The 13,504-nt window shown below is 43.8% G+C and overlaps 1 protein-coding gene across 1 annotated transcript in view; it reads left to right on the top strand.

Moving 5' to 3' along the window:
• LOC143998049 (glucosylceramide transporter ABCA12-like) overlaps window positions 1-13,286 on the top strand; it is a 73,735-nt gene extending 60,449 nt beyond the window's left edge. The window contains exons 5-7 of the mRNA XM_077493824.1: window positions 11,887-12,154; window positions 12,680-12,763; window positions 13,274-13,286. Coding sequence (XP_077349950.1) covers window positions 11,887-12,154; window positions 12,680-12,763; window positions 13,274-13,286 — 365 coding nt within the window. The remainder of the gene's footprint in view (window positions 1-11,886; window positions 12,155-12,679; window positions 12,764-13,273) is intronic.
• Window positions 13,287-13,504: the final 218 nt, after the last annotated feature.

Here is a 13,504-nt window from a genome sequence, read left to right as displayed (position 1 = left end):
CGGCTAATATGCAAGATACTGTCCTAAAAAGGGTTTGGGGACCTGCCTCCTGCCTCAGGGGACATGGGTCAATGCAAAAAAAAGTTTTAAAAACGGCCGTTTTGGCGGGAGCACTGATTTTAATGACGATTAAAGTGAAAAAAAAAAGTGAAATATTCCTTTAAATATAGTGCCTGGGGGGTGTCTGTAGTATGCCTGTGAAGTGCCACGTGTTTCCCGTGTTTAGAACAGTCCCTGCACAAAATGACATTAAACGGAAATAACACCATTTAAAACTGCTTGCGGTTTTAATGTTATATCTGGTTCCTGCAATATGGTTGAAAATCATTGAGAAAAATGGCATGGGTAGCCCTCCCTGCCCATTACCAGCCTATTTGGGTCTTGTACGCATATTAAGGGGAACCCTGTACCCATATTAAAAAAAGGAAATGCGTGTGGCCCCCAGGCCCTATATACTCAGAACAGCAGTATACAGGCGGTGCAAACAAGACAGGGACTGTGTAGGTTTGTTGTGTTAAGTTGAATCTGTTTGTAATTTTCAACTGGTACATTTTTAAAGTGTAGCTCCAGTCAAAAAAACTATTTTTAAGCTTTTTGGAAAACATAGGGAAGGGTTATCACCCCTGTATAATTTGTTTTGCCGTCCATCTTTTTTCATCTCACTTGCTGCTGTCTGATGTTTGTAAGTTGGATGTTTGAAAGTAGGGGCCTGCCCTATATGCTCTGCAGAAATGGCGGAACAAGGTGTTGGTTTTGCCACAACATTGTAAGCCCTCAAAGTGACTCTTGGTGGCCGCTGGAGCGCCCTGCTGTGAACGATTATATCAAGAATTGTAATTACATGCCATTGTTGAACAGTGGTAGAAAAATTGACCTTTGGTGGTTGTGGTACTGGTGCCACAACACTATAAGTCCTTACCGTTACTCTGGGTGGGCACAGGAAGGGGCCCTCCTGTGAAATATTATATCAAGAATTGTAATTACATGTCCCTGTTAAACAGGGGCAGAAAAATTTGGCCTTAGGCACTGCTGCTGGTGCCACCACACTGCAACCTCTTCCATATACTCTAGTTTTTTTGCTGGAATTAGCCCTGCTGCAAAGCATTGCATCAAAAATTGTACTTAAACGCCCCTGTTAAACAGGGGCAGAAAAATTGGGCCTTAGGCTGAGGTGAATATCGCGGTGTATACTGCGGTCAGGGCACGCAGACAATAACCAGAAAACAGCAGAGATAAAGGGGTATATACAGATGTATACTGTGCTGTGCTGGAGGCACACACAACTTCCAATAACTCCTGCAGATGGCAATTGGGCTCAAATAGAGAACAGCTATGTAGGTGGATTATAGCGGTATGTACTGGGTACAGAGCACGCAGACAGCACGCACTATCTCCTAACACTACTGACTGCAAGCTCTATTATTAAAGATAGATCACTAGCTATATAGGTGAGGTGAATATAGTGGTGTATACTGCGGTCAGGGCACAGACAATAACCACTACACAAGAGCAAGATAGGAAATCAGCCAAAAACGATCGGTGTGTAACTGTGTTGAAGGTACACAGAACACCCACTGCTTCAGATGCCAACACACTACACGAGGCCGCCTCAAAGGCGGCCTTATATAGTGTGGGGCGTGCACTACACAGCCTGAGCTATGATTGGCCACAGGCATCCTGCCTGTGGCCAATCATGGCTCTCCTCGCTGCTGGCGCTGCGATTGGCCAAGCATGCGGGGTCACAGTGCATGCTTGGCCAATCATGAGCCAGCAATGCACTGCGCCATCGCAGTGCATTGTGGGCCGTGCGCGCCACACGAATTTTGACGCGAACGGACCAAGAGTTCGGATTTCGCCGAATGGACGAACAGCCAATGTTCGAGTCGAACGTACGTTCGACTCGAACACGAAGCTCATCCCTACTGGCTGTTACCGGCTCTCCTCTCCTCACACACAGGAGAGCCAGGAAACAGCCTGAGTTATCGATCTGTGTCTTGTCAGCGTACTGCCTCAAGCACCACACAAAGACCATCAGTGCCCGTCAGCAGTGTTACTGTCGTCACCCGCCCCCCAGTGTACCTGTCGCCTATAAGTGCCCATAAAGTGCACCTGTCCTCATCAGTGCCCATAAAGTGCATCTGTCACTCTTCAGCAGTGTACCTGTTGCCCATGACCATCAGCAATGCACCTGTCGCACATCGGCAATCAATACCGCCACCCATCACCAGAATACCCATCACACAACTGCCCATCACCAGAGTACCCTTCCTACAGCTGCCCTTCACCAGAGTACCCATCACACAGCCACCATCAGCAGAGAACTTGTCACACAGCCACCATCAGCCGTCTACCAGTCCAAGCCATGTCCAAAAAAGTTTACATCAGTATGGAGATCATTTGCATTACTGATGAGAGCAGCGGGGAGTTCACAGTGAGATTCCGATTTGGTATATGAATCCATCAAAAGAAGTGGATCGACAACCAAATCAGAGGGAGAAAGGGTTCCTCCTAAAAGGATACGGCGCACTGAAAATCGGGCAGCCACCAGCAGCGTCACACACCCAAATGGCCAATCAGCAAATGCCAATGGCAATAGACCCCAGGATGAAAGGCCCAGTACCAGCACTGGAGTGTCACATCTCCCAAGAATCAGGGCCCATACATACCTCCCAGCTGTTCTAGCCAATCCAATATGGCTGCCTTCCAACTCAGGATCAGCAAGAATCCCCCCCCCCCCCTTTCAGCGCACAGCCAGGTGTGCAGGCTAATGCTGAAAAATGTTCTGAAATTAATTTTTTACATTTATTTTTGCCTTTACTCCAATTTATTGTGGACCAGACAAATCTATTTTCCCAACAATATATTGATAGCAACCTCAATACTTCCTATGCCCGTCCATATGAGTGGAAACATCTGACATTGGAGGATTTCATATTGTTTATGAGACTCACCCTTAACATGGTGTTTACAAAAAAAATGAAGGACATGCCTACTGGTTCACCCACTCCATCCACAACATGCCCATTTATTCTTCTGTAATGCACAGGTCTCGCTATGAGATGATCATGCGCTTCCTTCACTTAAGCGACAATACCCATTACTCTCCCCAAGATCATACCAACTTTTACAAATTATACAAAAGTCGCCCACTTATTAATTTTTTTTCCCAAAGATTTGCCGAACTTTATGTGCCTGATCAAAATATATGTGAGAATGAGTGCCTTGTACACTTCACTGGCCAGCTAGGAATCAAACAATACATTTCAAACAAAGGGGCCAGATATAGAGTAAAATTCTACAAGCTTTGTGAAAGAGCCACGGGATATCTGTACATGTTCTGCATATATGAAGGAAGAAATTCCGAGCTCCAGCCCCCTAAGTGCCCAACCTACATTGGCACAAGTGGAAACAATTGTATGGGACCTGGGATACCCACTTCTCCAAAAAGGTTATCACATCTACCTGGATAACATTTACACCAGCCTGCCCCTTTTCCGCCACCTACACCATGCAAAAACCTTGGCTTGCAGTACAGAAAAAACAGGAAGGGCTGCCCACAATCTTTAGTTAACACAAGGCTACAGAGTGGGGAATCGGCAAGCTTGAGAAACAACAAAGTGTTGGCTGTGAAGTGGAAGGATAAGAGGTACGTGTACGTCCTGTCCACCATTCATTATGACACCTCAGTGAAGATTTCTGAAAGACACGGTCCCATTCAAAAGCCTGCATGTGTCCAAGATTATAATCTTTAGATGGGGAAGTGGATTTCAACAATCAAATGCTTTAACCTATTTGGCAACAAGGAGGTCCCATGTCTGGTATATTGCCATCTATCTTATTAATTTGGCCATTTATAATGCTTATGTCCCCTACACCAAATCTACCCCCCCCCCCCCCCCCAGGAAACCTTCTCTCTGATGCTATTAGCAGACTTCATAAATGCCATTTCCCAGAGAGCATTCCACCATCAGAAGCAGGTTGAAGATGCCAAAAAAGCTGTCACGTCCAGAGTGCAGGGTTCAGGGGTACGCTACGTAAGATTCAGGGGTGCACTGCTTACACAATATATGGGTGCACTGAATACAGAGTGCATAGTACAGGGGGCCCTCTTTTCCTCCCAAATTGCCCTCTCCCAGTACAGTACTCTATCCCTGTGCCAAATCCCCCTCCTTGACAGTACCTGATAGAGAACTGTAGCTGCAAAATAGCAAGACAGGTTACTCAGGAGGAGAGTTAATGTAGTTGCAGGGAACATGGGGTTATGAGCATAGGCTTCAGGAGCTGTTGCTGCCAGGTAAGCATTGGGTCCTAATACAAAGAGGTGGCAGGAGGAGTACAGTTGAGATTACTCTGCAGCTAGAGCTAGAGAAGCAGGTTTAGCTAATGCGGCCACCCTGCTCCTTCCACTGCCAGCTCCAGCCTGCTTCTATTTAAAAATGTTCCCAATTGGCTCCAAACTCTACCTGGATAAGTGGCTATTGGTGCTGAATCAAGCTTTCAAGGGGTTCTTTCTTACACTTGGTGACCCAACACTAACCTACCTGGAAAAATCACAGATTTTTACTCTAATTTTTATTCTAACGGACATTTACTGACAGCTGTAAAAATCACAGATTTTTACAAACTGTCAATAAATGTACTGATGGTTGGTAACCCTGATGCCATCATGTCCAGAAGCTTTAGTCTCCATAATTTTGTCTAAACGTTTCTGGAATATATCAATTTTGTACTTTGTGGTTCCTTTGGGTCCAAGTCAATACTATCCCCATTTCATCTATATATACAGAGCTGAAGTAGATATCTAATGTATTTGATTTGTCCACAGACACCTACACTGAGATATCATGTAAAGAACCAACATGCTCAGACCTGATCTTTTTACTATTAGAGCTCTTTCACACTGAGCTGCGGGCAGAGTTATCAGTAAAGCACAGCTAGTTTTAACTGCACTTTACTGCTGTTTTAGTGGAGCTATTAGACCACTAGCGGAGCGCTTTTAACCCTTATTGAAGAATAGTAATTGAGTCATAGTTCTCATCATGCTTAGATGACCTTTGCAATTGGTGAACACTATAATCAATTGTATTTTGCATTTGTATTTTCTATATTCTTTGTTAGGGATGAGCCGAACACCCCCCGGTTCGGTTCGCACCAGAACTTGCGAACGACCCCCACGTTCGGTACGAACGTTAGAACCCCATTGAAGTCTATGGGACTCGAACGTTCGAATTGGAAAGTGCTAATTTTAACGGCTAATATGCAAGATAGTGTCCTAAAAAGGGTTTGGGGACCTGCCTCCTGTCTCAGGGGACATGGGTCACTGCAAAAAAAAGTTTTAAAAACGTCCGTTTTGGCGGGAGCACTGATTTTAATGACGATTAAAGTGAAAAAAAAAGTGAAATATTCCTTTAAATATGGTGCCTGGGGGGTGTCTGTAGTATGCCTGTGAAGTGCCACGTGTTTCCCGTGTTTAGAACAGTCCCTGCACAAAATGACATTAAACGGAAATAACACCATTTAAAACTGCTTGCGGTTTTAATGTTATATCTGGTTCCTGCAATATGGTTGAAAATCATTGAGAAACATGGCATGGGTAGCCCTCCCTGCCCATTACCAGCCTATTTGGGTCTTGTACGCATATTAAGGGGAACCCCGTACCCATATTAAAAAAAGGAAATGCGTGTGGCCCCCAGGCCCTATATACTCAGAACAGCAGTATACAGGCGGTGCAAACAAGACAGGGACTGTGTAGGTTTGTTGTGTTAAGTTGAATCTGTTTGTCATTTTCAACCGGTACATTTTTAAAGTGTAGCTCCAGTAAAAAAAACTATCTTTAAGCTTTTTGGAAAACATAGGGAAGGGTTATCACCCCTGTATAATTTGTTTTGTCGTCCATCTTTTTTCATCTCACTTGCTGCTGTCTCCTTGCGTTTGCAAGTAGGAGATGTTTGTAAGTTGGATGTTTGAAAGTAGGGGCCTGCCCTATATTATAGCGGTATGTACTGGGTACAGAGCACGCAGACAGCACGCACTATCTCCTAACACTACTGACTGCAAGCTCTATTATTAACCACTTGTTAGCCCAATGTTTGCATAAAGTGAAAGATGAAGTTATGCTGAGTAAATAGATATCAAACATGTCACTCTTCAAAATTGCACATGCCCGTGGAATGGCGCCAAACGTCGCTACTTAAAAAATCCCCATAGGCGACACTTTAATTTTTTTTTTTTTACTGGTTACATGTTTTGAGTTGCAGAGGAGGTCTAGGACTAGAATTATTGCTCTCGCTCTAACATTCTCGGCGATACCTCACATGTGTGGCACATGCGAGCACATGGGGGCATAGGCGCTTTAATTTTTATTTTATTTTTTTATTGTTCATTTTACTTTATTTATTTTAGTTTGACATTTTTTCCCCCAAAAATATATTTTTGATCACTTTTATTCCTATTACAAGAAATGTAAACATCCCTTGTAATAGGAATATGGGGTGACAGGTCCTCTTTACAGTGAAATCTGGGGGGTCAATATGACCCCACATCTCACCTCTAGGCTGGGAAGCCTGAAATAAAAAATAAAAAAAAGATTCTGGCTTTGATCGTACTGGCGAGTTGGTAGAAGCACCGGAGGGCCGTGAGGGGTGGGGGGGCGTCTATGGCTGGGTATTTCAGGGTATCACCGAGTATGGCTGGGTATCTCTGAGTATGGCTGGGTATGGCAATTTATGGCAGGGTATTACAGAGTATTGGCGGGGTACTACAGAGTAATAGCAGGGTACTGCAGAGTATTGGGGGGTACTACAGAGTAATGGCAGGGTACTGCAGAGTATTGGGGGTACTGCAGAGTAATGGGGGGTACTGCAGAGTAATGGCAGGGTACTGCACTGCAGAGTAATGGCAGGGTACTGCAGAGTATTGGGGGTACTGCAGAGTAATGGGGGTTACTGCAGAGTAATGGGGGGTACTGCAGAGTAATGGCAGGGTACTGCACTGCAGAGTAATGGCAGGGTACTGCAGAGTATTGGGGGTACTGCAGAGTAATGGCGGGTACTGCAGAGTAATGGCGGGTACTGCAGAGTATTGGGGGGTACTGCAGAGTAATGGGGGTTACTGCAGAGTAATGGGGGGTACTGCAGAGTAATGGCAGGGTACTGCAGAGTATGCACTGGTATTGCAGAGTATTGGCAGGGAATTGAGGGGTTAAATTCGGTGAGCAGCGATGTGGGCACTGCAGATGCAGCCCACATCGCTGCTGACACCGATCTCTTTCCCCTCCGCTGTACCGATCGGTACAGAGAGGGGAGGGAGGAACAGGCGTCATAACATGACGCCGGTTTGTTTCCAAGTGATCACTCCGTCATTTAACGGAGCAATCACGTGGTAAACGGCCGCTATGAGCGGCCGTTTACCGTGATCCGTGATGCGATCCGGCGGTCACGGATGCTCTCGAGTGCGCACACCTCGGGGCACGCGAGAGCAGAATTCTGGGAGGCCGTTAATTAACGGCCTCTCAGAGTTAAACAACCCCCCTGAAGCCGTTAATCGGCAATGGGCAGTTGTTAAGTGGTTAAAGCTAGATCACTAGCTATATAGGTGAGGTGAATATAGTGGTGTATACTGCAGTCAGGGCACAGACAACAACCACTACACAGCAGCAAGATAGGAAATCAGCCAAAAACGATTGGTGTGTACTGTGTTGAAGGTACACAGAACACCCACTGCTTCAGATGCTAAGTAACACACTACACGAGGCCGCCTCAAAGGCGGCCTTATATAGTGTGGGGTGTGCACTACACAGCCTGAGCTATGATTGGCCACAGGCAGGATGCCTGTGGCCAATCATGGCTCTCCTCGCTGCCGGCGCTGCGATTGGCCAAGCATGCGGGGTCACAGTGCATGCTTGGCCAATCATCGGGCAGCAATGCACTGCGCCAACGCAGTGCATTATGGTCCGCGCGCGCGTCACTCGAATTTTGACGCGAACGGCCAAAACGTTCGGAATTCGCCGAACGCACGAACAGCCAATGTTCGAGTCGAACGTACGTTCGACTCGAACACGAAGCTCATCCCTATTCTTTGTAGTACAAATAGTACTGTAATTGCCAAGGGTTGTTTGTAACATGGGAATCTCCTTATTGCCTGCCATATCCTGACCCGCATCTTCATTTTATTTCACCCTCCATTCCATATCCACCTTGCAAAGAATATAACTTTGGAGGGTATTCTCTTTAACCTGCAGCCTAGCTCTTTAAATGCATTCTTAAGTATCCTCCATCATGTATTTTGTCCCTGGACCCAACAGTAATCAAGACAATAGGATCATGAATAGCCCCCCCTTCCCCCATTAATTTGTCAGTGAGACAGCACACGCAACTTGATTGAGGTGATTCTGGTGACAAATTCTTCTCTCAGTCCTCCCAATTAAAGAATACCCAACTATCTAGGCCTTCCTACATTACCCTCACCACCGCCACTAGATGGGCTTAAAAAAGGCATATTTCAGATTTTTTTTTCTACTTTTGTTGCAAACATGTAAATTTCCTTTATTAAAAAAAAAAAAAAAAAAAAAAAAAAAAAGATTCCAGCATTGGTAATCCACTCTTGCTATCCAGCGATGGATGATCATCTCTCTGGGGTCCAGTGATGGGTGATCTCTCTCTCTCCAGCACAGCGCATCCATCCTCTGCTACCTCCTCAGCTAAGAAGTGTCAGGCTGCCGGGATTCCCGCCGTGTCTCCAGTAGAGACAGAGGATAGATGGGCTGCACTGGAGGGAGAGATCACCCATCGCTGGATCAGATCACCCATCGCTGGACCCTGGAGAGATGATTATCCATCACTGGATAGCAAGAGTGGATTACCACTGCTGGAATATTTTACATTTTTTTTATTTTTAATAAAGGATTTTTCACCTTCTGCTCTCTTGCTATCACGTACTTCATGTAAAGTCCCAATGTCCCCCTTGTTTCCCCTTGTTCCCCTTTTCTTCGAAAGGACTTTTCCCAACGGTGTGTGTGTGTGTGTGTGTGTGTGTGTTTTTAAAATTTTTTACCCCGTTACCAATTCAAACAGGGGGGCTGGGATCTGGGAGTCCCCTTGTTAAAGGGGGCTTCCAGATTCTGATAAGCCCCCCGCCTGCAGACACCCACAACCACTGGCCAGGGTTGTGGGGATTAGGCCCTTGTCCTCATCAACATGGGGACAAGGTGCTTTGGGGGACCCCAAAGCATCCTCCCAATGTTGAGGGCATGTGGCCTGGTACGGTTCAGGAGGGGGGCGCTCTCTCCTCCCCCTTCTTTTCCTGTGGCCTGCCAGGTTGCTTGCTCGGATAAAGGGTCTGGTATGTGTTTTTGGGGGGAACTCCATGCCACTTAAAAAAATATATATATTTTTAATAAAGGACTTTTCCCAACGGTGTGTGTGTGTGTGTGTGTTTTTAACATTTTGTACCCCGTTACCATTTCAAACAGGGGGGGCTGGGACCTGGAAGTCCCCTTGTTAAAGGGGGCTTCCAGATTCTGACAAGCCCCCCGCCTGCAGACCCCCACAACCACCGGCCAGGGTTGTGGGGACCCCAAAGCATCCTCAAGGTGCTTTGGGGGACCCCAAAGCATCCTCCCAATGTTAAGGGCATGTGGCCTGGTACGGTTCGGGGGGCGCTCTCTCTTCCCCCCTCTTTTCCTGCGGCCTGCCAGGTTGCGTGCTCAGATAAAGGGTCTGGTATGGATTTTTGGGACCTGAAGGGTCTGGTATGGATATTTGGGGGGACCCCATGTCATTTTTTTTTTAATTTGACGCAGGGTTCCCCTTAATATCCATACCAGACCTTGAAGGGTCTGGTAATTGAATTTGGGGGAACCCCACGCTTTTTTTTTTTATCAATGTCTTTCAACGATTGTTCTCTGTATTACGAGGAGCCGACAATTCATTATACCTGCGAGTGTTTTTAAATGACTTTTTTTCCTGCAGAAATTACACTTTGTGCAGAGACAGTTCTAAGTACGGGAAACATGCGCCCCTTTACAGGCATACTATACACACCCCCAGGTACAAAATTTAAAGGAATATTTAATATATTACAGGCAATGTTCAAGTTGAACATGTGTTTGACTCGAACTTGAAGCTCATCCCTATTCACCACGTTCTTGGTGGTCAAAAGTTCAGAGAACTTTTGTGTGACTGTGTGTATGTAAGCCAAGCTTGAACAGAATTCCGTCCAAGATTTATCTGACGGAAATTCCAGTCGTGTGTACGGGGCATTACAGTATATTAATGTGTTATATTTGGCTTCTGCAGGAGCACTGGAGTTGTAGAAAGACTTTGGAATACTAAATAACCATATATGTTGAAGAAACATCCAATGATAGTCAGCAGCTGCTTAAAAGGGAAGTAAACCCTTCCAAACAACTTGGACCTATAGGTAAGCCTAGATTAAGGCTTACCTGTAGGTCCAAGAAATATCTCCTAAACCTATATGGTTTAGGAGATATTTGCCCGAAAATGGGCACCGCTGTCTACGGCGCATGCGCCGTAGACAGCGGCGCGCATGCGCACTAAATGCGGCAAGTCCAAGAATGGATTTGCCAAATTTGTCGACTCCCGTGCGCATGCGCGGGAGTGACGTCATCGCGGCCTCGCCGTATGACAGCGGCGGAGCTGCGAGGCGCGACTCCCGTGCGCATGCGCGGGAGTGACGTCATCGCGGCTTCGCCGCTGTCATTGGTCGGAGCTGCGAGACGCCACCAGCAAGATGGACGCGGCGGACTACAGGGATCAGCGGCGACTTCGCTGGCTCCTGTGTCAGGTAAGTGACACATAATGAGCTACTATGCGATGCATAGTAGTCCATTATGCTTTACCTTTGCAGGGAAAAAAAGAGGAAGTAAACCCATCAGGGTTTACTTCCTCTTTAAGCAAACAAAAATGTAGGATATATAGTATAAATAAATACATAAACATGATGACTGCATAGTCTTGCAACTGTATTCATATATAAATTGTAACATCCAACCCTTAATTTTGCTTGTAGCTTTAAGCACCCCTCTTTAAAGAAATACTGTACCCACCTTGGCTCCAGCGATGCGGCATCCAGAGTCTTGATCGCATGTACAGTAATGCAGTCAGCTTTGGCATTGCTAAATTTTTTTAAATAAGCTGCGTGTGCACAGCTCACTATACAGGGGCAGAAAGGCAGGTAAATAGCTTTAATGCAGAAAAGACAAAGCATGTCTCTTCTGCATTAAAAATCCTGCCTGTTCCCTCATTTTTATTTATTAACATTAAGTTCTACTTTAAACAGATCATAAGAATCAAGTCAAGTAACTAGATTGAAAGAGATTTTGACATTTCATGTAAATTTAACATTAAACGAATTATGCTTGCTTGTAAAACTTGACTCAAGCTTAATGTTAATATTAAAATATACATAACAAAGGACAATATAAAGATTAGTAACTGAAAATTGTATTTTAAGGGCTGTACATAGAGATAAGAATGTAAGAATATGCTTTTTTTATACAGACATGTAGGTAAAAAGGAATGTCTATACTTATTATGTTTAGGTTGTGGAATGTTTTCCTGAGACCATAGTACCAAACCAATAATAGAAAAAAAAAACACTTTTTATAGTCAATGGCATGCATGGTTATGCCTATAAAGGAGGGTATAAAATGTTTTCAAAGTTTTAAACAAACAGTTTTTGTGGTCTTGGGAAAAAAAATGTCCATAGTATCTATGGCTAGTTGGTTTTGTCTTTTGGGCACCAAAACCGCTGGAGTTTAAAAATGGAGCCTGAATTTTATGGACATATTTTTTTAAACCTAGTTAAAGTATGTAGTTATGAATTATGGTTGAAAATTTTTAAAATGTATCTTTCTTTTCCCATTAGATGAAAATAATCATTGCAATTACACTGTGAAGAGTAAGAAAACTATGCAAAAAATCCAACTTTACTTATTACAAATAAGCGCCTCTTTAATTTATAATTTTCACCACACAAGACGAGACTGGAAAGGATCTTTGGCTAACTTGGTGTTACCTATTCTCTTTGTTACAATGGCAATGGGGATGTTTAATTTGAAGCCATTTTCTTTTGATCATCCACCACTTAAACTGTCTTCTGACCTATATTCTAATGAACAAGCTTTATTTTTCAGGTAAGCTTATAATTAGTGTCAGTTTAGTGTCAGTTTAGTTTTAATTATGTAAATGCTCTTACCAGATCGTTGCTCCTTTCTAATTTCCATCACTAAGCAAATGCTTGCTTTATGGCAATCAACATTGCCACAAGAAATTAAATCATCGGGGAAACATAAAAGTTGGTTCTGCTCTCCTTACCATATTGTGAAACCTTTTTTAAAGCAATGCTGACTTTGTTTAATGGGGGTGACAGAAGGAGGCAAAATAAAGCCTTTTTGTTAAACATGAAGCTAGCTTTTAACAAGCATGCAGTTCCTCCTGGAAACCGCCCAAAAATATTGAATACATTTAAAATGGATTTACATAGAGTATACATAAAAAACCTTATCTTATATTGGCTGTACCTATTTCATTTATTTTAACCAATGTACTATTTACATATTACTGTTTCCAAAACATTGTGTTCTATAATTTGTTTTGATCACTGAAAATATACAGCAAAATTAAGGAATGTAATTTAGCATGTTATTTTTTTTCAACAGCACTGACTCTAGTCATTCAAACAGCTTTCCTGAAGTAATAGCAAGACATTTTGGAAGCCAAAACAGTACATGCACTTATACTAGGTAGGTGATCAAAATTGCGTATAGCAAAAATGTATAGCAAAAATGACCACATGAAACTAAAATTTATTGGTAAGTGGCTAACTATAATTTGTATTTAATCCTAAATACAGTATATACTAGAGGCTCCAAACAGAAAACTGTAGTGCATTAAAGTCAGCAAACTTTATTTAAAATAAATATATACAAGATTGCATCACTATAATTACTGCAAACTATGATGCATCTGTCCAAAAGTCTAATACAGTGTTGTAATGATAGCAAATAGCACATATATTCTCAGTTACCTGAAACACATTGTTACACAGGATTAAATCCCAGTATTTATTTAATATTAACACATAGCTTCTCTTCACGCAGCCATGCATCTTGCATTACTCTCTAGGGATTTCCGTCAGGAGTCCCATGTATTCCTCACACTCATCTTTAATCCCGATTCCTGATGGGCAGTCCACTATTTGCTGCTCAGCTTCATCCTGTAACATGCTGAACATGCATTTTCTTTATCAATAGATGCGTCAAATGACCTCAGACCTCTTCATGGCTGCTAATTAATCTACAACTTTATAGTCACTATCCTCTTCAGGATGCCATTTGTAACAGTTACAACAAAATATAGTATATACAGAATAGAAAACAGGGGCGTGGCCTGGACGCTGAGGAGAATGGCAGCCTAACTTGTGAGCTCCTGCTGCAACGGAGGGAAAACAGCAGATACCGGAGGTAAACTCGAACCCACGGTTT

This window comes from Lithobates pipiens, unplaced genomic scaffold (assembly GCF_037356315.1).
Source record: "Lithobates pipiens isolate NorthernLeopardFrog02 unplaced genomic scaffold, aLitPip1_a1.2 Scaffold_19, whole genome shotgun sequence".
NCBI lineage: Eukaryota > Metazoa > Chordata > Amphibia > Anura > Ranidae > Lithobates > Lithobates pipiens.
Note: the sequence above shows the minus strand (reverse complement) of the source record. Positions and strands in the feature narration are given on the sequence as shown.